This window comes from Rutilus rutilus (genome assembly GCF_951802725.1).
Source record: "Rutilus rutilus genome assembly, chromosome: 16".
Lineage (NCBI taxonomy): Eukaryota > Metazoa > Chordata > Actinopteri > Cypriniformes > Leuciscidae > Rutilus > Rutilus rutilus.
Window position 1 is genome coordinate 31,295,853 of NC_140224.1, and position 26,299 is coordinate 31,322,151.

The following is a 26,299-nucleotide window of genomic DNA, read 5'->3' on the forward strand; positions in this document are numbered from 1 at the left end:
TTGCATAATTACAATTTAAATTGCTTGTTTAGGAAACCAATGATATTTATGGTATTTTAACTAACTGGTATTTGGTACAAAGTCAGTCTCTAAACATTTACAAAACTTCCATAGATGTGGCCTTCTCTTTGAGTTCCTGAAACTACAAGGTGTCTAAGAGAATTTATTGCTGATATATTTCAACAAATGTTGTACTGTTTACTGTGCAAGACCCTGACAAAAGGAGTGACGTTTCAAGATCTACTTACAATCCTATCAAAACCAACACAAAGAGACCATGTTCTTAAAGAATTAGTACAAGGCAATTTTATTTATATAGCACATTTCATACACTATGGCAATTCAAAGTGCTTTACAGAAAGGAATTAAAATCACAAAATAAAAGCAAGGAAAATTAAAAGTTATAAAATAAATTAAAAGAGATATATGATACAGTTATAAAATTTGAGTAAAAAGATGATACATAGATAAACTTCTCATCTGGAAAAAACACCAGAGTTTTACTCTGAGGCGATGTGTCTGGTGTTCTTTCGGCGAACACTAATAAAATAATACAATTTAAACGGCGAACAATAATACAATTATCTCACTATGAAAGTTAATGTAGCAGTATGCTAGCCTTTATTTCTGTATATATGTTCCCCTTTGGAACGAAACGATGAGAAGAAAATAAAACTGAAAACAAATGGATCTTATGTACTGGTTTCTGCATTTACTTGAATTGCCCAATAGACGGCAGCATTGCGTCGGATATTTATGACTACATTCAGCATTTATCTTTTTAAATATATTTTATTCTTACAAGTAATTTAAAGCTAAACTCTAAAAGCAAGAATATACCCAATCTCCACTGAATCTCGTTTTCAACGCAATTAAACCACCATAAAAATAAATAAAAAAAAGTTCAGAAAGAAAGAAACTGCCTCTTTTTTCTTATTCAGGCGCGACCCCGAGTCCCATTCGTGCGCTCATTCAAAGCAAGCTCGCTCCCGTATGAGAGCAGAGAATGAGCGCACAACACGCGCAGGAATGGCTGCGGCACGAGACCAGGATTTAATGAAATAATTCCACGTTTCACGTGAATTCTCATGGTCTGCGATTTGGGGGAAGTATTCAGAGATCTTCTTATGTACCTTTCGGCACTTTTGTTTCAGTACTCGGTCTCTCTAATGTCCACATCCATGGCTTTTGTTTGAGAAGACAAGACACCGGAGAGTAAACGGGGAAGGAACACCCTAATTGTCTGTCTACCGTCTCTATCTGGGAAAGTGATTTATTCGTCTCCTTGACTGCTGAAGGATGTCGTCTGCACGGGTTGATTATATCGCTCCTTGGTGGACTTACTGGCTTCATCAGTTTCCTCATGTGAATCTGAGGTTTCAGCCGCTGGATCACACATTCAAACCGCAAGAGGAGAACTACCAGCAGGTCAGACCCCTGTCTGTTTATACTGTCATATACAGAGGTTCGTGGTTCAAACAGTCAAGATAAGCACTGTCACACTTAGTTTATCTTTGGGACTCCGTGTTATACTTCAAAAATATAGCAACTTGATAACATGTTTCGGAAGTCATGTACGCTTTCTTCGTATTCCCGTTTACACTCTTGTCAGTTTGAATTTGTTTACTATGATTTTTTCCCCCCACAATGTGTTTTAATTGGAGTCAAATTTGAGCCCAGACACAAATGCTACTAAATTGGACAACATTTTGTGGTTCAACAGAGGACTGGAGCTTCAATGGGCTTTGTTTAGGTCAGAGAGAGAACCCAACTAAAAAGTCAGTCTTACCTGAACATGATGAACTCAAGACCAGTCTTATTTAAGTAACGTTAGCCTATCCAGATGCTATTATAGTCTACTTTTTGACTATTTTGGAATAGTTTTTTATTTTAATATGTTAAAGTTGTTGTATTTTTTTTTTCATTTCATGTTTAGTTTAATCTTAGGACATCAAGTTAGACGTGTTAAAATTATGTAGGCCCTATGTTTTAGTTAACTTGTAATCATGGTGTAAAAACCAATTCAGATTGATTTTATGCTCTGCATTTTCACTGTTTGGCCTTTGAGAGACTTCAAGTCCATTTGTTTAAATAGCTTAAAACTGAGGTTCATACTTTTATGAGAAAGATTATGAACAAGATTGCAAAATGTTTCAGACGTCCTTGATTAGAGAGCCCTTATGCAATATGAATGATGAATGAAATACAATGCATTTTCACATGCATTAGTTCTCTGATTTGTCCTCGACTCTAACAGAAGTAATGTTTCTTCCCTGGATAACAGGCTCTTTCTGAAAAGTGCATCCTTTCTGGCGCAACATGGTTAAAACCGCAGTAATGTTTATCTGCTGGGGGTTTATAAGTTTAAATTGGGACATAAGTACACTGTCATAATAACCAAAACCACATTTCACAGGCAGCATAACTGTATCTTATTTTGAACCAGATTCTTCTAATCAAGTCACTAAATCACCCAATTTCTCACCCAGACTATAAGTTGCTTGAATCTGTCCTGAACCTGTCTTTGTTATCGTGATGTGGTTCTTCCACTGACCTGTATCAACATCCAGTTGATTAGAGATGGAGCGAGAGGAATGTGACAGAGCATGGAGGGGCAGAGAGCTAATTTTTGTAGCTGTCTGTTTCTATTAAGGCAGATGGTGTAAATGGAGGCAGAACGAGACCAGATGCTGCGGTGTGAAATCAGGCGCTCACGCTGGGTCTCGGAATCAACACCGGGGCGTTTTCAGATAGCCCGAGGGATCCTCCTTCATAACCCATTTTCCCCTAGTTTGTCAATCTAAATGCTCTGTTCCCGCTGACGCTGCTCTTTGAATCCTAATGTGGATTTTCAGCAGAACGGGAAACTGGTGGGATCCTTTTTCCTGGGGTTTTAGGATTGGCCTGGGAGACCATGCATATGAGCTCTCTGCAAAGCTAAGAGACTGTTGTTGTGCTTTATATCTGATTGCTAATGTTTATTATGAGCGCCAGGCAGATGATGTGCTCTCAGTTGAGACTCGCTGTGTGTAATCGTTTCAGCAATTTAGCCAACACTAAATGGTCCAAATGATTAGGAGGTAAAGATTGAATTGGTAAAGAAAAATAAGCTTGTTCTAATTTTGTTCCATTGCATCCTTTGGTATATATGACAAAAGGTTCCCATTGGTCACAATGAATTTAATAAATCACAACTAATATCTATAATAATAAAAAAAAAAAAAAAAATATATATATATATATATATATATATATATATATATATATATATATATATATATATATATATATATATAATTTTAAAGCATTCTATAGAGTATAAAATTAGAATCTGATTATTTATTTATTTTAGTACTAAGTTTAAAAAATATAAAAAACATTCCAGAGAGTGTAAAATCTGTTATTTTGTGTTTATGTATATTAATGCATATTTATTTATCTAATTATTATTTATTTATTTCATACATTAAAAAAATATATATATATACTGTATATAGGCCTAAAATATTCTAGACTATGAAATCAGTTATTATTATTTTTTATTTTTTTTATTCAATATTATTTATTTTATACATTTATTTTATTATTTATTTGTTTGCTTTGCATGCTTTCTCTCCTTATTTGTCGCTGAAGTGAAAATATTTCCTCTCCATGTTTAGACCTAGATTCCCCAATGAGCAGGCCCAGATGGAATCTGCAGACATGTTTTTTGTGTATCTTCAGTACTGATTTTTGGGGGGGAAATCTGTGGAATAAATGTAAATATGGTCCAATATAATAATAAACAGATCTTTTTTGTGGGGGTTTGTTGATGCAGATCCCTTTTGGGTCTGTTATAGTGAGGACAGCGACTAAGTAGACGTCAATTCTAGAAAGGACCAGTCGTCAAGTTATGCCTGAGTGGATATGTGTTTGTGCGTTAGATGGGTCAAAGGTCATCTGTCCATATGATTCATTTATTTCCTGCGGGGATGAATTGCTAACAGCTGGGTTTTTTTTTTTTTTCTCTCCCCATCCCAGACAGAGGATGCATCTGTTTGATTCACACCATAAAAGGGCTGTTTGTGCCCATTTATTTAAAGACACCTGTAGACATATTTACTTGCCGGTTTTGTGGTTAGGATTACTGCAATCTACAAGAAATTAGAAATTAGCTACATTTTTACTCTGGGTGGTTGCCAGGGTATTGCTGCAGTTATGAGTTTTAGTGTGTTGCTAGGGTGTTCTGGATTGTTGTTAAGTGGTTGTTTACTGGCTCATGTCAAAAGAGTTCATATGTGACCCTGGACCACAAAACCAGTCATAAGGGTCAATTTTTTTAAATTGAGATTTATACATCCCCTGAAAGTTGAATAAATATGCTTTCCATTGATTGACCGAAATACAACTATTTGAAAATCTGGAATCTGAGGGTGCAAAAAAAATCGAAACATCGAGAAAATCGCCTTTAAAGTTGTCCATTTATGTTCGCGATTGTGCTGCAGTCACTCACAAAAATATACTTTTTAATATATGTACGGTAGGAAATTTACAAAATATCTTCATGGAACATGATCTTTACTTAATATCCTAATGATTTTTGGCATCAAAGAAAATTTTATCATTTTGACCCATACAATGTATTGTTGGCTATTGCCATAAATATACCCGTGCGACTTGTGACTGGTTTTGTGGTCCAGAGTCACATGTGATAGGCTATTCCTGATGACCTCTCCTTATCAAGCTGCACAATTTGAGGTACCATTCATGTCTTTACCACAAAAACTGTTCAAGATGAGTTAATTGCTTGTGTTTAATACTTAGGGTCAAGTTCAAATCAATGAGCATGATGAGCATTAGTAACATTGATGCTTGCCTTAGCACACACTACTAAAAATGAGGAGAGAGAAGGGTTATTATTTCAGATGCAGATGGATGAAATCTGTGCTTTAGTGACCTCTATGAACCATCCTGAAATCCCCAGTCATCTGACTCATCTGACCCTCAGGTGATGTAGCCTATTTCCTGTTTTTTTTTGTTGTTGCTGTTTTCTCTTTCATTAATGTGTTATTTAAAGACAAAGTTGGAATGGTACGGAAAGAAAGAACTAAAATATCTTGCTATGTCACATGCTGCATTCCATTCAACTTGGAATGTCCAACTTCCTGCTCGGAACAGTTCGATCAGAACAGAACAGAAATCACTTGAAATCAGGCTATACAAACTTGGACCAAATTTTTAAAAGCTGACTTCAAGATGTGATGGTATGACTATGATGAACATGGCCAGGGAGTTAATGATAAAAACATTCGTATGACTTAATGAAAGAGAAATTTTGAAGAGCTGTGCTTGTAATCCACGCAGTTGCAGAAAGTAGAAAGGGAGCTTTTTGGAATTAAAAAAGATGCAAACGCATCGTAAAATTCTCGCAAGCCGTTTGTGCACTTTAGGCCAGCGGTAAACACACGTTCCATCCTTCCTGAAGACCTCTTTACATCCCCCGTAAATGAACATTAAGTGGAAAGAGCAGTTTAATGTTTGTTTTTCATCAAGAGAAGCAGCGCATTAGCCATCCAATCTCACACCGAGACAATACCATCGTCTGACTTGATTAAAATAGAAAACACTCGCTGGAAAACAGCCACTTGAAGAGTCTGGTCTTTCACAGTGTCTGATCAGTTTGATTTACAAATCAATTATGGTTTGCAACTCTGCATATCTAGGCTATCTGATCACTCAAAAAAAACAACCAGGCTTTTTTTGTCAAAGTTGGAATTTCTGCACAAGGGTCAGCAAACGGAATTGTAAAGAAGAACGGTTTCCTGAACACTGTCCCTATTTTCCATTGTTTGGACAAACAGATAGTCCTCCTGTCCCAAACAGTGTGCAGTTATATGTCAGGCTGCATGGTCGTAATGTTCAAATGAACAGAAGAGTGTTTTAATAGCACCACAGTGTTTACACTTTTGAACACATTACATATTTGTCATTGCTCATAAGTTGTGATAGGAGATTTCATTTTATATAAAAAAAATACACTCTTCAGCTTTACGATGAAGAAATGTTTGCTCAGAGGCCAACACTGACTGAGTCATATGTCTTATGGGAATAAAAAGTATATTTGGAATTTCCCATGTGCTCATGTTGATCATTACTTTGAGAAGGGCGGTCAATATTTCAGTTCAGTAATATTTTATAGACCATTTGATTGGACAAAAACATGTCATGCCAGATGAATCATCAATATTTTTGTTCTGTTTTTCAATTTCAAGTTAAAAACAAAAAAACAAAAAGGGTTATGGGGCAATCTGAGGTACATGTAGAGGCCATCATTTTTCTAAACGGTCAGTTCTATTCAGGTTTAACGCTCACATTTGCCCTTATTCCAACCATTCTGATGTTTGGCCAATATTTCTTGCTCAAGCCTTGACTCTGGTGTATTTTGTTTGCTGATAGTCCTTATTTATGGCCTCCCCTTAGGCTCTGTTTTATCACTTCAGGCCATGGCACTTCACTTCATTTTTAGATGTAAGATGAGATAAAAGCTGTGCTCTTGATTTATCAGCAGTCTTTTTAATTTTTTTCTTCCTGGTCTGGTTATGTCAGCAGCAGCACCCTTTTAAGTATTTTCTGCAGTTGATTCTGGGTGGGCCAGGTTTCTTAAAACCACAAAGATTTTCTCAGGAAAAAGCTAAAAAAAAATCCCAAAAAGGATGTTAAAGCTGTGACCACTTTAACCAGATCAGGCCGATCAGGGATCCACAGTTTGCTTAGCTAGTGAAGAACAGAAATATTTAGTTTATGTTTGACATGTGGTGGTAAGTTAAGAGCTCAGTGGTCTTTTGCAATGCAAATAAGCAGTAAAACGAATGCCATGGCATCTTGTCCGTATTTGTACTGATGCACATAGTAGCTAGCAAGAGAATATTGTTAGATTAATGATAGTGGTGTGGCCAAGTTGAGAGAAAAGATGATTGTCAGCTTTTGGAATTTGGGTCACAAATGTTAGAAAGGACACGGGGGTCTCGGTGAATAGTGTTATTGTACTGGAATGTATTCTCCAAGCCCACTCATACACACTGTTACTTCAGTCTCTTATTGAGATGTATGGCTGGTTGTGAAATACTTCATTTTAAAGTTAGGTATTAATTTGTATTACTACAATGAGCATTTTAATGTCAGTGCATTGAAGCGTGCATGTATTGCATGGCATTTTCATTTCCCAAACAGCTCAGAGGCAGGCTGTTTCATCAGTTTTGTAATCCTTGCATCAGTTTCATCAGTTTTGTAATCCATCACCTATAGTTTGCCTCCTGTCAGGTCTTTATGGCACTTCGGATGGAGCATTGTCTTCAGATTTGAAAGAAAGTGACTATTAATGTTAGCAAATTAAATGAATCCATTGCAAACCTTTAAATATTTCTCAACTAATTTGATGGAATATTGATCATATTCACTGCATGATCATTAATATAATAAATAAATAAATAAATAGTGTATTTTTATAGGTAATTTTGTTCATAATAAATTGAAGAGGGTTTCCTACAGCTGCTAAAGTTGTTCTGCAAAAAACATTTATTTATATTTTTTATATATTTTTATTAATCACATAAGAAACTGGCAGTTCTGTTTACATTTAGACTGCAGTTTTACATTCCTCAAAGTTAAGTCTATGTATAAAGTACACTACTGTTCAAGTTTGGGATCAGTAAGCTGTTTTGAAATAAGTCTCTTATGCTCACGAATGATACATTTACAGGATTCGATTAAAAATACAGTAACAACCGTAATATTTTCAAATATTAGTACAAATAGGGGTGGACGATATACCGGTAGACACGATTAACTGGTAGAAATTTGCCAACTGGTAGAAAATTTGGACTATCTCTATCATGGTTACGCGCTTAAGTGCTTACGTGACATTGCTGTGCTGTGGCATCTCGAAAGCTTAGCCTATCACTTGCATGCATTTTTAAGCATTGCTGTTCAAAAACAAGTGATTTTAAACCGTTGAAGTGCAATAAGCAGCGAAAGAAAGCTCATTTCTGTATATGCAAGCGCTGTCTGAGAGAGTACCGAGTTCTTTTTGCCGCCGTATCGGCTTGAACGGTCAAATACACATACTTTTGTGTCAAAATACCCTCTTTGCAAGTATCAAGTCATTTATGTCTTAAGTGAACGTAAACAGTTGAGAAAGAAAGCGCATGTGTATCAGTGTATTAGATCAGTGCATTCGGTTTTAAAGTGACAGCAGCCTAATATACGTACTGTGCTTTTAATGTTAATCAAACAACAAAAGACAAACTGCTCTTTTATTTTACACAGTAAAGACTATGCAGTGTTTTTTGTACATTTAATTAGGCTACTTTATAAAATTGATGAATTGGTACCCTAGGTCGATTTAATTTGTGTCTTTGTTCTATAGTTTTGTCCTATTGCTTGTAATTAGTACATTTGTTCTCATTTAATCACTGACTGTTTACTTGTCTTCAGTAAGCTTGAGGTTTATTTCTGTACTTTGGCTATTAGTTTTTTCTGATATTGAAATTGGTGACAAGAATTAAGTATCAAAAATGTTGATAATATCATAAAACCTTATTTAAAGCAAAAATAACTATATTGTGAATGTGATATAGGCTATATATTGTTATCGTGATTCGTGATACAAAGTTACTCATATCGTTATATAAGATTTTGGTCATATCGCCCAGCCCTAAATACAATTTAAAAAAAACGTTTCCATTATAAAATGTAATTTGTTCTTGTAATGGCAAACGCTGAATTTTCAGCATCATTACTCCAGTCTTCAGTGTCTCATGATCCTTCAGAAATCACTTTAATATGCTGATTTGGTGCTCCAGAAAGACTTATTACAGTTGAAAATGGTTGTGCTGCTTAATATTTTTGTGGAAACTACGATATTTTCTTTAAAAAAAATACCAAATAAAATCTTTCTAACCTCAAAATGTGTAACATTGGTGTATGTAACAGTATTCTGCAGTGCCCTTATCTTTCTTTCTTCCTCTCTGTGTCTCCTTCCTTTTTCTTTATTCGCCCAAAGCTCATAACCTGCTCCGCTCAGTTAATGATGTCCCAGCTGTGAGGGTGGGGAGGTTCATCCGAGCGCACTGTGTTGGAAAAGCCCCCCGAGGTTGCCCCCCAGACCCCCTACTCCCTTTCAAAAGCAGTGTAGGAAAGATGAGGACAGAATCGAGTGAGGTTGACTGCTCCGTTGTGGACCTTCCTAAAAGCTCGCCTCTGCTTTACTGTAAAACCCCAGTCATCCAGGCACCTCATGGCCTTGCCTTGACACAACACTGGAATCTTCTCAGATATGCTGGTATATTGTTCACTGAAACTATTTGCAGTTTTGCTTTCACTGAGATCTTGGAAATCACCTGGAGATTACATTAGCGTACATCTTTTTTTCATTGATGTTTAATGGTTTTAACACATAATGCACTGACTTTCCCTGAGGCATATTACTCAATTTTATCATGTCAAATATGTAATTCTGTACCTCAAAGAGCATAAAACTGTAAAATTGTAGATTTCTGATCAATAGGTTGATGTGTCGCTCTTCAACGAGTCTAGTTCCCTCCCAGCTCCCAGCAGATGGGCGTCAGTGTGCTCCACACAGCTGTTCTCCACCTGCTGTGACCACATAGCTGAAGTTTGGCTCAGAACTTCCACAGAAAGCACATCCACCGCTTAGCTCTACAAAATATGGATGACTCCCAAATCGAATACTTTTACCAAGTACATTTTGCACTGGCAATGACTAATACTACACCAGTATTAAGACATTTCTTTAATACACCGATAATAATGTACCGATCTCGATACTTCATCATCGAACTGTCTCAAACTTTTGGCAGTGTTTTATTGTGATACTGGAAAGCTTTCTGAAACATCAATGGGTTCTGCCAGGCGCTTTATATATATAATTTAGGGGTTCCCAACATGGGATCATTTAATTAATTTAGTTTAAATTTATTTTTGAAATAACCCATTAAAGATGAAAGTATTATGCAATCATTTAAGACGTTTCCCCTGATTTAGAACCTTTTTTGGCATAATTCTACACCACTGAATCTTTTGCTAAAAGTGTGTAAATCTGAAGGACTGTTCAAACTGATAACGTTTTGGAGAGACATGTTTTTTTTTCATGAAAGTTGGAGATTTTCAGCAATATGAGTGACGTTGACCGTTGGAGATCCAAGTTGAACAGTTTGAAAGCTCCAGCACTGTCAGTGTGAATCGGCTTGAGTGTTTTTCCTAACTAGTCACAACAAGTTACAGGTGATGAGATATCTTGGTTTCTCTTTCTGGAGAGTTGGGTAGCCACACCCACAGTGGAATCAAAGAAAAAATTGCTCCACATGACTGCATGTTTAGCAAAAAAAATTAAATCTGATTTCCAGATTAGCTTTAAAAGTAGACAGACAGTTTACATGTTTTTGAAAGGTCTCTTTTGCTCACCAGGGCTGCATTTATTTGATCAAAAATACCGTAAAACGGTAATATTGTGAAATATGATTACAATTTAAAACAACTGTTTTCTATTTCAATATATTTTAAAATGTAATGTATTCCAGTGATGGCAGAACTGAATCTTCAGTGGTGCGTGGTCCTTCAGAAATTATTCTAATATGCTGATTTGTTGCTCAAGAAAAGTTTTCTTTGCTGGAAATAGTACACGATCTGGCCATCTTTCACACACTATTCTTAATGTGCTATGTAGAGACACACTAATGCTAATCTTTCATTCTATAATATGGACACATCGTATGGGAATTTGGATTCAGCCTGTTTCTCTTATAGTTAGTGTGCATGGTCACTGATGCTAGTATAGATACAGGACACTGGTTTATTACAAGTCTCAAGTCTCCTAAACCTGTTGGGCTCATCTTTCTTTCTCAGAGAAGCAACAAATATTTGAGCACATATCATGTCGGAGCAGCTTTGTTTACATTCTTACTTGTACCTGTCTTGTTGGCCGCTTTCCCTAAACCTGACCCTGGGATCAGTCATCCATTTCCTCCAATTGAAAATAGTCTGTCTATTCTGTTTAAAGGTCTCAATCGCCAGTATTTTTTTACTCTTGTTTGCCTCAATATATATCTCCCCTCAGGCAGGAAACTACTTGAATCTGCCCTGTTTGTTCCTCGAAGCTTAAAGGCTTTGTCTGTGGAAGCTCATTTACGTCCAGTTTTACAGCCTGCCTATTCATGGAGACGGTGTGATTGGCATTTGAAAAGGGTGTTTTATCCAGGCCTGTAGCCAGCTATGCTCAGGTTGAGCTGTATGTCAGTGACCCCAAGGGAAAATCGGTCTCTGAATGTAGTGGACACTCTATGCAAACAAGCTAAAGAACACGACGGAGCACTTTACCGAATCACTGAACTGAAATAACCCAGGTCTGTTTGTGTTGAAAGGTATGAACGGTATGAAAAGTATTTGTACATGAAAACAACTTCTTGTGCCTGAGAACTGGTGTGGTTGATGTTAATGTGCCTAAATAATTTTGAAATTAGATCCATTCGATCCGTTTCCAAGCAGGCAGAAAAGCCAAATGCATTCCAGATTTTGACCGTATAGCATTTGAGGTAGAGAAAACTGCTGTTTGTTTGTATTATGTTTCAGGTTTGATAATAAAATAACCTTTATAAGCATATACAAGCATTATGTAATTAGTTAAGTTTGGGGTCAATAAGATTGTGTTGAAAGAAATACTTTTATTCAGCAAGGATTCGTTAAATTGATAAAAGGATAATTCCGGTATTTAGCACTTTGAGTCTCTTTTCTGGTTTATGGATGAACTAGAGTGGTGGACACAGACATTTTGACGATGGGTCCTGTCTCGACTTTTTGACTCGTTTAGAATCGCCTTTGACCGCTTCAGAGTGGCTGTCTACGGGCATGCACGAACATGTCCTTAAAACAACCCTTAACGTTCGTTTTCAACACTGTGCAACTCACTGAGTGGTTAGTGGTGTTCGTTGATGATTAAAAAACAAATATATCGGCGCAATGTATGATTTCAATCCGTGTTATTTGCTATAGTGGAACTATTTTTTTTCAGATACCTCACAACCGCGTATAAACTTCCACTCGATATTTGAGTCTGAAGCGCAGTAATATCAACGAGCAATGAGTCCTCCAACAGAAATCAATGGGATTTTACAAAATGCCAAAGAAAACACGACAGAAACTGTATTTCGCTACGCTAACGTTACTTGTTTTGGAACATCAACGAACACCACTAACCACTCGGTGAGTTGCACAGTGTTGAAAACGAACATTAAGGGTTGTTTTAAGGACATGTTCGTGCATGCCCGTAGCCAGCCACCCTGAAGCGGTCAACGGCGATTCTAAACGAGTCAAAAAGTCGAGACAGGACCCATCATCAAAATTTCTGTGTCCACCACTCTAGTTCATCCATAACAAACTAGAAAAGAGACTCAAAGTGCTAAATACCGGAATTATCCTTTAAGACAGCATATGGACACATTAAGGGTCAACTGCTATACGGTCCTGTGAGAAAGGATGCTGAATGTGCATATAGTATATGACAATGTCGTCACATTCTGAATGAGCTGTGTTTCAGCAGTCATTTCCTTTAGGCTTCAATTAAACTTTATTATATCGAACGAGAGAGATGCTGAGCACTTCATTCCTGGAGAAAGACAGCAGTGTTTTTGACCGAGGGGCGGTGGGTGGTTGTGAGTGAGGATGCGAAATTGCATTCACATGGGCTGCGTTGTGTCCTTTGTTCTCTTTTGTGGATATTCCATGCCACTTTATTCCCATAATCCTCTGTTTGAACCCCTTTTATTCCTCCCTTGTGTCCTTCCCATTTTTTTCTTTCACACTATCTCCTCCACCCTCCTTCCCAGCTCCCTACTTTTGCGTTTCCCCATCTCTTTACTGTCCTTTCTTCTTCCCCCATCGTTTTCCCCCTTTTCTCCCCACCCGTCCTTCTCTCGCCTGTCCTCTTTCTCTCTCTCCCAGACGTCTTTCTATGTGCCTTATGGATGCTATAAGATGGATGGACTACAGAAATGAAATGATAAAAGTAAAGGAAAAACAAAAAGTGGATGAGGCAGGGTGGTTGCTTTTTAACCACAGCAAAGCAGAAACATATAACAACGTTATGGAAGACCTGTCAGCAACATTTCCCTTATTTACATTCAAAGTCTTAACAAGCACAGAAAAGCATGCCGCTTTCTGAGGGGGCTCATTGTCAGACCTCGCTCCGAGTCAACATGAAACGCCATTCGAAACCCATTTTTCCATACATAATCTGATGTAGGCTATTTCTGAGTGACAGGATGTTCAGTAAAAAAATAATAAACGTGGGCGGGACTTGATTTCATCATGTAAAGTCGAGCTGGTTGAAAGTAAATGGTTATTCATTTTTTACAATTTGATAAAACTTTTGGTGAAAATTTGTTTTCCAAATCATGCTGACTTTAAATTGCCCATATTATGCTTTTTCAGATGTTACCTTTCATGTAATATAGCTGTTTGTGAATGTAAATGAGCAGCAAAATTTCGAAGTTCAAAGTGCATGATACATTAAGTTATTGTCTCTTAAAAGAAAGCTCCAATTCTGAACTGTCTGAAACGAGTCGTCAGTAACCTCCGTAGGTTTGTAACAAATTTACATAATACCAGCCAGTTTTCATTGGCTGTCTGCGAACAATGTCTACTTTGACCCGCCCTTAAACTCTGTAGTTGTAGCTGAGGCCTGGAAGAGTTTAGTTCATGTTGACAATGTCAAAAGCCCCTTTCACACAGAGATTCTGGGATTTGACCATGCTTGTACATTTATTTATTTGTATTTTTTTCTCTGATTCGATCATAAACTTGCGAATTACGTACCGTTTCACCAGCTGGCGGACGATCCCGGCTTCAGCGTCATCACTACGACACGGCATTATTACGGCTTTTTGTGCACACAGCGCGCGTTCCGGGACTGAACACGGTAGTGTTACTAGGTCCCCAACCCGGCATCAATCCCGGGTCATGTTCACACAGAAGGCGTTCTGGCAATTTCCCGGCAATTTGCTGGGATCATCACGCTGTGTGAAAGGGGCTAAAAAGACGCTGCAAATCCACTTTGCCTGCATTGAGGACTCGAATTTATACAGTAAAAACAATACCATTGTTACTCTTCGTATCACTGTGAATACAAGTGCTGAGGAAGATCCAGATCTGTAATACAGATATGGTAATGGTCGTTTCCGACATGTGCTGTAAGTGGTAGACCAGCCACAACAGACTTGCCATCTGACCAATCAGAGCAGAATATAGGCTCTGAGAAAGCAGGGGCTTAAGCTATGTTTCTACTCGACGCGTCCGCACGAGCGGCAAAAATTACGTCATTGTGGTGTGGGCGGTCGTGCGCGTTGGGTGCGCAAGACCCCGTTTCGCTTGGCGGTGTGCATGGCTTTTTTTGTAACAGCGCGCGCGGCTCCGCATCCGAAGATGAACGACTTCGAGCCGAATCTGGCCGAACTTTTCACCACACCGGCACCCAGTTTGCACGTCTAAATTAGTTGCTTACATTTAAAAAAATGAGCATACAATAGCATAAAAAGTATTTTTAATGAACATAAAGGTCCATGTTTAATAAAAATGTTCACGAAACTTAATGAAATGTTTAGTGAAATTAGAAAATATGTAAGAGATTGTTAATTTAGCTATGTTGTATACACATTCTCATATCCATATATTTAGTTTTATTGTCACGAGTAATAATCTCAGGGTTTACTGAGTTTTACACGATTCTTTTTGTAGTGTGGTATTGGTGGTGGTGTACTAAACATATCACCCTGTACATATCACCCTGTAGCCCAAGACTGGTTGCCCACTGAAGCTAAGCAGGGCTGAGCCTGGTTAGTACCTGGATTAGTACCTAAAACCAGGTTGCTGCTGGAAGAGGTGTTAGTGAGGCCAGTAGGGGGCGCTCACCCTGTGGTCTGTGTGGGTCCTAACGCCCTAGTATAGTGACGGGGATACTATACTGTCAAAGAGCACCGTCCTTCAGATGAGACGTTAAACAGAGGTCCTGACTCTCTGTGGCCATTAAAAATCACAGGATGTCCTTCGAAAAAGAGTAGGGGTGTAACTCCGGCATCCTGGCCAAATTTCCACAGTCAGGGAATATCAGGGAATTTAAAAATCACGAAAATTCACAGACATATTTATATATTTTTACTCAGCCCTAAAATATTGCCTAGAAAGTGAGTGCAATCTTAAGAATTACTTTATCCAGCTATCACAAACGGATAGGAGTGCCATGGGAATTCATTGGTGAAAAGGTGTGGGAACCCTGTGCTGTGATCCTGTGGACATTTGTAAGCATCAGGGGCGGCTAATTGAAAAACAGCTCTCAGTCTTGTTGTGTCCCGTCTCTGTTTGCGTGTTTGAATGACAAGGGAATATGGGTGGGTGGAAATGACTTGGTGAAGAAGTGTGGGAGTGTGTAAATAATTCCTCTTTGCCTCTATTTCCATAGAGGATAATGCAGGTGTTCCATTATTCATGTCTGCCTGGTATTAATGCACACTCTTTGTGTGTGCGTGCACATTGTATTTGTTTGACTATTGTAATTACACACTCACTTTTGCTGTGCGAGTGTGTGTTTGTGACAGAGAACACATTGGTGAGGCCAGATAAGGCTGCAACAAGGCACGGGTGTTGTTTATGCGTTTTCCAAATGTATTCTGAAGCGATTCATTGTATTCATAATAATGGCTCTGAATCTTTATTGCATGATTTATCTTCCTTCTCTGTCTCTCTCTTGCGCAAACACATGCAATATTTTTCTCTCCACTTCTTATCCTTCTTGTTTACACTCTCTGCATCATTTTGTGGGCTTCAGTTTTCCATTTCTTTACCTGTATATCTTGTGTAGGGCTTATACTATGTGTAGTAGCCTATATCAAAGGTATGTCACGGATAAATGCAACAGGGGAGGGAGACGTGTCTAACAATATCTTATTGCACTATGCTAGATATATTGTCTTGGCAATAGTGGCAGGACTGCTTTATTTAAACAGGCAACAGTGCAAAAATATAGAGCAGGATGTGTATCAGTCAAGCCAAGATGAGGAAGAACTCTATTTTTATAATATTTGTTTTATTGTATTGATTCTTACCTAATGTGAAGCTGTTTTTGCACTCATGCCAGACATGATCATTTGTTATGACTAATTTTATCTTTTGGTCTGCATCCATCGAGCTTCAGTAAGAATAAAATAACAATATTGAATTCACTGTTATATACAAATACACATGTATATCTCTTATGCTCACTGAGGCTGTATTTAGTTGATGTAAAATAAAAAAATATATAAAAGCAGTAATATTGTGAAATATTATTACAGTTTTAACGGTAATTTGTAGTAGGGCTGCACGATTTGGGGAAAAATGTCATATTGTGATAATTGAGGTCAATATTGTGATTGCGATATAATAAACAAATGGTTTCATGAGTCAACTTGCTTGGGTCTCAAGGAAAATAAATGCACACACTAGGGGTGTAACGATTCATCAACTACATCGATGTATCGATTTATATTCCTACGATCCAACTGGATCGATCTGTGCTCGGCAAGTTGGCCTTCCGGACGACATATATCGATCTAATATCGTTTTAAAAGGTAATGAATCGATTGTATCGATACTAGGAAGACTATAAAACTCGTCAAATCTCCGCGAATCACAACAAGCGTATCAGTGAGAACACTTGTTCAAATAGCGCACACTCAAACCTGACTGCACATCACATTTTTTACTTTGATTCTGCTTTTATTCGTAACGCAATGGACCGGTCAACGGGACATAAATTAATCCTTAAAGGATGGGACTTTATGGGACATTTGCACAAAAATAATAAATAACTTACCGTAGCCTATTTTATAAGTCGCTCCAGAGTCGCATATCAGTCAAAAAATGCGTCACGAGGAAGAAAAAACATATAGGCCTATAGCTTAAGTCGCACTGGACTAAGTCGCATTTTTTTAGAAATTTATTTCACAAAAAAAATAATAATAATAAAAAAAAAGTTACAGACAGTTCTCAGCTACGGACGTGAGTGCTCTAAAGCGGCACTAAACGAATGTTTTAAAACTTTCACAGACACCTCAAACGGAAAGCACAAAGCCTGTCTTTAAATTTAATTTCCTTTTGTATTAATTGTATCTTAATTTTAATCGATGTTTCATAAAAAAAATTGTCTGGGTTTAATAAATAAGAAGGCTATTAGAAAATAGATAATCAGGACACGGAGGCGCTGGCGAACCTGGAGCTCGTCTCATAAATGAACCGAAACTCGGCGTAGGGCTATAAGGTAGCCTATTGCCTCACAGACCTGAGACATAGATAGCTTGAAATGTCTACTTTTAAGCAGAACAATTCAAAACGAAAGAAAACAGACTGCGCTGCGTATGTAGGCCTAATTCGTATGAAATGTGCATTTCTCTCTGGCGCTGCGAAGATCGCGATTCGTCAACTTCGTGGCTATAGCCGACACTGACATAAAAAATAACTGTTTTATTAGTAAACAATTAAAATGTATCCTGCTATATTTTACATATTTGCCTGTTCCTTACAAAACACTAACAGTGGGGTTTTTGACTGTTTTTTATTTATTTTTTGCAGCTGCGGACAAATTCTTTCGACACACACACAATAGCCTACACTGCGCTTATGTTTTAAAAACATAATTTAACATATATAACAATTTTTAAATAGCCCACTTAAAGTGTTTATTACAAATAAATGACTAAATGCTAAAAATTAATAAATTTTAATGAACTAACATATGCGTTGCATTTAAAATTCTGTGAAAACAGGGGGTGCTCCAGCACCCCCAGCACCCCCACTTCCCGCGTCCCTGAATAAATTACGTTATTGGTACGTCATGTGTGTTGCTATTTATCAGGAGCAGTTTCCATGTTTCTTTACCAGTTCTTCTAAGTATTGTGTATCACCATGGTAGCCTAATTGTTGTTTGTTTCCATAACAAAATGCCACTTACTGATTTTGTATATTTTTATATGACTGTGGTGGCTCATACCAAGATTGTATTAACAAAAACTAGTTTGGGACTGCTATTTAATAGCTTAACCTCGCAGTGCCTACTGTCTATCAGTATTTGTCATATTCTTAAAAAAAAATTGTTAAGTAAAGGGGGACAGAACTTGTGTGTCAACAATTTGTGTAAACAAAAGTATTATAATAGGCTTATATAATTCCTAAAAAGGTGGGTCGCGGCTTGATGACCATGCGGAAATGTGGGTCCCATGGCCAAACTATTCAAAACATCATTCTATGTTGTGATAATCGTAATTAATAATCACAATTACAATTTCAAGGGAATAATCAACAATTATCATTTTTGTCATAATCGTTCAGTCCTACTTATTAAAATAAAATGTGAATGCATTTTACATTAATTGTTGTTTACTTGTTTGTTTATATCTATAATTAATTGATACCTGATTCCCTTACAAGAATTTTTGGCTAAAAAGTTACTGAATCGATTTCAAGTCACTGAATCGTTTCGGATCGGATCGTTCTAAATGAACCAATATCGTCCTTGAATCGTATCGACAACCATGAATCGCGAATCGAATCGAATCGTTGTTAAAACGAATCGTTACACCCCTAGCACACACAGATTAGTGATAATCTGCCTAAAGAAAAAAGTTCTTTAGTCAAGAGCAGTGAGTGTTTTTCTCTGTTCCCTTTGTTCTTTGATTAACTTTAGCGACAGATATAATTAGTGGCTATGTGTACTGTCCCTTTAAGACCAGCCGCTGCTGTCAGAGACGCGGATCTCACACGCGCCTCATTCTCTCACGAGTCATAACTCTTCACGTTCATCATAAGACTACTCTTATGTTATGAAGATACTCGACAAAAAGACATTTTAGCATAATTGTGTGTGTTATTGTTCGTTAAAAAATTAATGCGCATGAGCGTTTATCACAGGTTCGCGTTTAAAGTCTGTGTAGAGAGAATGGTGTCGTCTTAGCGGCCCCTAATTTAATAACAAATGATCGTTGCGACGGAAGCGAATCAGTCAAAACTAACTTTAGCTGGAAAATATCTTTATTAAAGCCAAAACAATCTCTGTTACCTTAAATTATATGTGTATCTCTGTAAAGCTGCTTTGAAACAATCTACATTGTTAAAAGCGCTATATAAATGAAGATGACTTGACTTGACTAAAATGGCAAAGCTGAATTTTCAGCAGTCATTACTCCAGTCTTCAGTGTCACATGATTCTATGGTGTATCTGAAATATAATATACTTTATCTGAACTATTTAAACATATATTGTTTTTGAATTTTCTGCCCAAATACCTATTATGGTGTATGTATACTGTTAATGTTGCCATGATATAAGATTTTGCTTATACCACCCATCATTAATCTCTTAGGCTTTTCCCTGTCAGACAAAACAAGTTTCTCGTAGTTCACGAAGATCACAGGATTTAGTCTGGGTAATTCCAGTCATGTAGTCACACGCTGCTTCATTAAAATAGTCTATGATAATTCCTCTTTTCACTTTGTCCCAGGACTTAACTACAAGGGCAGAGAGGACCTGGAGGTTGCTATGGTGATGTTTATTTATGTTTTTTTTTTTTTGTGTGTGTCTCTGGCCAAAAGCAGTAAACATAATGCCAGTCTTTCTCCCCTTGTTTCCACACCAACTGCTTCCCTTGCTGATTTACAAACACACACACACACACACACACACACACACACACACACTCAAATCCCCGCTCTTCAGTGAGAATGAAAACACACACTCATTCCCTAAAATGTACCCCATCCCCTCCCATAAGACCCCCCCCCCCCTGTGGCAGTCTGTGTACATCCTCCCCCCATTTCCTCATCACAGTACCTTCATCAACCCCTATTTACCCTTCACAAAGGCCTGATGGGGAATTCACCATCCTCAAAGGTGGAGGAGGGGGTTTACACAGACTCATCTTTTCCAGACAATGTGGCTGAAATGAGACACTGTGGGTTTCATCATGCATTTTGCTTAAATATCTGACATTTAATAGATACCTATGGATGCTTGTGATTAGTGGTCTACTACAGGACCAGTCAAAATGTGTTTGTTTTACTTTCTTATGCTCACTAAGGCTGCATTTATTTGATAAAAAATAATTTGTTTGATAAAATAACTGTAAAAAAAAAAAAAAAAGTCTTGAGTGTCACATGATCCTTCAGAAAAAAAAAAAAAAAGAAGACAAAAACAGCTTAAACATTTTTTGTAACAATGTAAAAGTTCAGAGCTCAAAAGTTCACCAATTAATTGAGACGTTAAGAGTGTAATTAATAATTTTGCCATCAAAACACGCATGCTGCTAAATTAACAATTAATACAAATTATTTTGTTCTATATTCACAATTTATCAGTTGGCCAATATACACTAACGTTCAAAAGTTATATATATATATATATGTATGTATGTATGTGTATGTATATGGCAATGAAAATTACCTATTAATTGTCATTTAAGCGAAATTACTGAACTTAAATATACAAGCTTGATAAATTATCATTCTATAAGAAAATTTCAGATGTCACTTAGAGGCTTTTGCATCTGAACTCTGCATATGTAACTTTTGAACGTTAGTGTATATTGGCCAACTGATAAATTGTGAATATAGAACAAAATAATTTGTATTAATTGTTGATTTAGCGGCATGCGTGTTTTGATGGCAACATTATTAATTACACTCTTAACGTCTCAATTAATTGGTGTAGTTTGATTAGGTAATCAATAGACATTGTATGTCTTTTGTTTATTTTCAGATTATTCTTGTATTATTAAAACATTATAAATAGTCAACTGTCAATGTTATTATTAAACAGAAAAATTCTGAAATAACTGCTTAACTACGTTTCACTGCTGAAGCCGCTGCCATTTTGAGGTTTTTTCGGGTGACGCTGCAGTGGTGCTCTCAGACAAATCAAAGTTTACAAGTTGTAATTAAAAGTTCTAATGAGGACGTTAACTCTTTTTACAAGTCGTAATGTTGTAGTTACGAGAATTTTGACATGGGGTGAATGCACCTTTATGATCATTATGGGTTTTTCAATGGCCAATGCTAATAGAGTACTGGATGGGACGGGTCAAGATGGATTAAGTTGCCCATTGATATACTGTTGGTTCGAACCATTAGTTATAATATTTACAGTCCTTATATAATCTGAAATGAAATTATATTGTATAACCTAATTCTTTATCTTGTCTGTTGTGATTTCTGACTAGTTTCTCTCACACAGTGGAGGAATACGCAGCTACTGCTGTTGTGGGTAGATTGGTTAACTTATTAGTCTTAGCGTTAATAGATGGGAGTGAAGCAGATGGCTTAGGATGTCCCACCACCCAGAGGATGAAAGAGACAGTGTTGAATGTAACCGAAAGAGACAGACAATGCAAGAAACAGGGATGGTGATGCAGCAAATACAGACTCTGGGGCTGCTTGCTATAGCTGTCCTACTTTCTCCATCCCCTTCAGAGCCGAGAGGAGGATGGGAAACGACATGGTGTGTGTATATGTGGAGTGTGCCTTTTGTTTAATAATTGTACTGCGCCATCAGTTGTCATATTTATCCCCAGTCACTGCTTAAAATCCATAGATTCCTGTCTGGGTGAATGTTTTCAACCAAGTTAAGACCATTTTCAGTGCCAAAAATGAGATCATGCTCCTTTAACGGTGGTGTGTACTAAGCATTGGCGGAGCAACACGCTACCTTGTGCCCCCATTAAAGGCTTTGGGACTAAAATAGCTCCGGATCTATCAACTGGAACTTTAAGTTATATGACAGTGTGTTGCCACCAGAAAAGACCTCTGCGTTATCAGTGCAATGCATTGTCTGTGTTCGGAAAACATCTCAGGAGGTTGTGACTCGTGACTTCATTCGACATTAATGAGAAACTTGCATTAGCAGACAAGGTCACAGGTAGCACACATGGGAGCTTTAAATATAGCAAACTAATGGCTGCATCTGAGATTTTCATGTTTGTACTGTGTATAAAGATTGTATTAGGATTCTGTTTATTATTAAGGTCCATATTCTGCAACCCGCTTTGTATTGTTACAGAGTTGGTAGCATATCAACATGAACATTGTTGACTCATCCTCCCTATTACCTAAACTGAGAAATTCAAAATTTACTGGCAGTTTCTTTCAGTTTTTACCCTCTATTTTACCGCCTACAATGCGCTGGATCCTTCCTGGAAACCGAAAGTAACTCACTTCCCGTTAAACATTTACTCTTTGAATTCTTGCACCCGAGAATGTAAGTCAACACCATTGATTAAAAGTTTGCTATGAAGTATTTCCTACTAACGCAACACAGTATTTGACTGGTAAACGTATTCATAGAAGACTGGTGGGAGTGGCCTTGGACAGCAACATGCCCCAGTGCATTATGGGTGTTGAAGTTTAAAGGGTTAGTTCACCCAAAAATGAAAATTCTGTCAGTAATTACTCACCCACATGTTGTTCCAACCCCGTAAGACCTTCGTTCATCTTCGGAACACAAATTAAGATATTTTTTATTAAATCTGAGAGCTGTCTCACTCCTCCATAGGCTTCTAAGACATTATCACTTGCTGGCCCAGAAAATGTATTAAAGACATCGTTAATATAGTCCAAGTGACTCCAGTGACTCAATCTTAAGTTTATAAAGCGACGAGAATACTTTTTGTGCGCAAAAACAAACAAAAATAACAACTTTATTCCACTATTCATTTCCTTCTCTCTGGGCCTCGAGTCTTTTCACGTAGTGTTTGAAGTGTAAGTTGCAGGTTAACCACCACAGCCAATTAATGTGTAAATTAAAGTGCTATATATATATATAATTATTTCTGTCTTGACAATGAGGAAAAGATGTTGGACGGAGATTGATTTTTATCCATTAGGAGTTGATTGGATCATGAATTATTTATTTTAAAAATTCAACAGTAAACCTTTTTTTTGAATTGGCAAGGCAAGTTTATTTATATAGCACATTTCATACACTATGGCAATTCAAAGTGCTTTACATAAAATAATTAATTACAAAATAAAAGCAAGGAACATTAAAACCATTATAAAAGAAAATAAAATAGATATGATACAGTTCTAAAATGAATTAAAGGAGTAAAAAGATGATACATAGATAAACTTCTCATCTGGGAAAACACCAGTGTATCATATTTTTCCACAACTCCCAGTCCCCAACAGCATTCATAACCCATATTACTTGTGTAATCTGACTTATTTCACAGATAAATAATTAGGAATAAGGAAACATGTTGGACAGGGTTGGATTTTTGTCCATTATGCATTGATTGGATCGTGAAACAAAAAATGCATAGATAAATTGTCCACAGTAAGACAAAAAAAAACATGCATCAGGACATCAATTTGGATTTCATGTTGACTTTAAGAGTTGTAAACTGAATGTGCGTTTGTGTTTATGTAAATACGGTTGGTCAATTTTTAAAGTACTCATAATTCAGATATCATAGCAGTGATGCTTTCTGAACAACTCAGAGAATTTTAGTTTCCATATGTGGACTGATGATAAGGGAGCTTTGTGTTATGAATGGCATATGAGATCAAACTCTTTCATTTCAAAAGAACAAGGAAAAAAGGAGTTATTTTAACAAAGAAACTCATATCTTAAGGTTTTTTTTCTTTTTTTTTCTGTTTCAGTCACTCATCTTCCTTGGCTGTGTAGCAGCGGCTGGGCTTGGTGTGAATCTGCTGTGTCTGGCCATCTACCTGAGCTGTCTGTGCTGCTGTCGGAAGGATGAGGAGGAAGAGGAAAGTAAGAAATCCAACTCTTGCTGTGTCACTTGGGCTGCTGTTGCTGCCGGACTCATCTGCTGGTACGTACCACCCACTGTTCTCACACGAGAGAAACCCGCTCAAGACGCAGACAGCATAGTTAAAGGAGAACTCCGGTCAATTTTAACATTGAGCTAATTTTTTTGTAAATTTAGAGTGCTGTCAGTACAGAGAACAACAACAAAAATCGGTGTTGCCTACACCGTGTTATCCTCTTTTTAAAATTTGCACTCTGTTGACTTCAATGGGGCAAGTTTTAAACCTGCTTTTAGCCTCTTAACATCCTTGATGTGTCATTACAAGTGCACAGGTCATGTGAGTGATTCCTTCGGAGTGAACGCGAGTGAATCTGACTGCAGTAGATGTGAAAGAAATATATAAAAAATGATGTTTATTCAGCCAGCGCACATACCTGTATTTACATCCTGTTTTCGGTCCAAGTCCACAGTAGTCGATTGTCGAGTTCACGCGCGTGATCATTTAGGTACTAAACCTATGGGCGTGAACTCGGCAATCAACTACTGTGGACTTCGACCGAAAACAGGATGTAAATACAGGTATGAGCGCTGGCTGAATAAACATCATTTTTTCAAACAGCTCAATGTTAAAATTGACCGGAGTTCTCCTTTAAGCACTCAAGTGTATGTGTAAGAAAAACATGCGAGAATGATTTGCTTATGTTCATTGTGGTTATTTCAAACTTTCTGTTTCTGGCATGGTTGAGCAGAATTTAAAATTGAAGATTTTATTAAGAAGGTTTTTTTTTTTTGTCTGTCATGTGATTTTGAAATGAGTGATGGCAACTACTAGCAAAATCCCCTTTGGCAAATTAGCTCATAACTTCCTGGTGACACATCTTCCTCATTATTTCCCCACCTTTTTTTTTTTTTTTTTAGCTTTTTGTCTCTTCCATCCATCTCTCTGTTTCCTTCTAAACTAAGGTGCTAAACTATTTTGGTCAAAAAAATATGTATGGTATGGCTCCTTTAATATTAGGGTAAGAAAGACAGGAGAGCCTCAAATAACTGCTCTATTTTATTGGCTATAGAGATTTAACAGACAGACAACCTAGTAAAGAGACAGCCTCTGTTTCTCTCTCACACTCTCATTTGCTCTCAATTTCTTTCTCAGAGAGGTTCAGTTTATTCTCTTGCTCTATAAAATCGATTGTTCACTGGGTCACGTCAGGTAGTGCTGCTCTGCTCGAATACAGAGAGGGATCTACATTCCTGTCTAAACCCCATACCGCTGACCGGCGATAGAAACACTCCAGTTTTGTTTCGGGCCACATTGTCTGTCAGGTCTGAGTTGGAGGAGGGGTTGTGGGAACACTCAGAGTTTGACTAGTATTTAGGATTTTAACAGGGGGTTGAATAGCCTTGGACACACCGAGACGGCCCTTTGCCTTCTGCTCAGGCACTGTGCAGTTTTCTGCCTCCGTCATCCATTAAGAACGAGTGGCATTCACTTCTTCACAGCTTCAGTTCTTAGTGACCATGGCTGTCAAGCTCAAAGAAGGACCAAAAAAAAAAACACCAGCATAAAATCTTAGAAAAGAGTCCATATGACTTAAGCCATAGAATAGCAATGTTATAATGGAAAACTGAAATCTAGGTTGGTAAAAATCTCACCCTCTGTTTCAGCTCTTAAATATATTTCTCCCTCCTGCATTTTTTAATGCGTAAATGCGATTTGGTAATGGAAGATTACCAGTGACACAAAGCTATCTTATGACTTCAGAAGACTTGAAATGCATGGATCAATTATATAGCTTTATATGAGGGGTTTTCAAGCCTTTTGATGGCGTGGACCCCAACATGTTGTAACCTTTTTGCGAGGGACTATTTTTGTAAAATAAATGAATATGTATGTATATATTTCATACATATTTCAAGTATGCATGAAGAAATGGAGCATGATATTATTAAGATATCATCATTGCACTAAAGTCAAAGCAAATTGATTTATGATATTTGTGCAGGACCAGTTTAAAGCAGACACAATAATTGAAAAAGATCGGCATACGTCACTAAAACGAAGTCTGTCGTGGCAACGGAAGATTGAGTTATTACAGTTTGATTTATAAATTGCACAATAAGATTGTGTATAGTCTCCCCCTTTTTTTATTTTTATGAAATGACAAAAATGTAATTTTTGTAATGAGCTATGCCTTTAAGAAAGTAACTACAGTCAGTTTTGGTTTCATGTTGTGAATTGGTCAGCAAAATTGAATATCTTTGCAGACATTCACATTCACAGTCTTCCAAGGTCTTAACTCTTAGGAGCTTCACTACACAGAGCTTTCTTAAAGTAAATAGTTGTTACTTTGACATGCTAATAGCAGAAGGAGAGTTCTCTAATCTATCTCAACGCTCCAGTCTCACAGTAGGCACTATCCCAGCTGTTACATCATCCCACCGCTGCTGGAGAAGTGCTG

General features: G+C 37.3%; 1 protein-coding gene across 7 annotated transcripts in view; it reads left to right on the plus strand.

Annotated features, from left to right (window-relative positions):
- The first annotated feature begins 981 nt into the window (after window positions 1-981).
- ttyh2 (tweety family member 2) overlaps window positions 982-26,299 on the plus strand; it is a 56,810-nt gene continuing 31,492 nt past the window's right edge. For 6 of the 7 annotated variants that reach the window (XM_084435226.1, XM_084435228.1, XM_084435230.1 and 3 more), the window contains exons 1-2: window positions 982-1,428; window positions 23,728-23,903. In XM_084435226.1, coding sequence (XP_084291352.1) covers window positions 1,300-1,428; window positions 23,728-23,903 — 305 coding nt within the window. In that variant the 5' untranslated portion in view covers window positions 982-1,299. Of the gene's footprint in view, window positions 1,429-19,612; window positions 19,619-23,727; window positions 23,904-26,299 lie in introns of those variants that run through there. The other variant, XM_084435232.1, reaches the window with a different exon arrangement.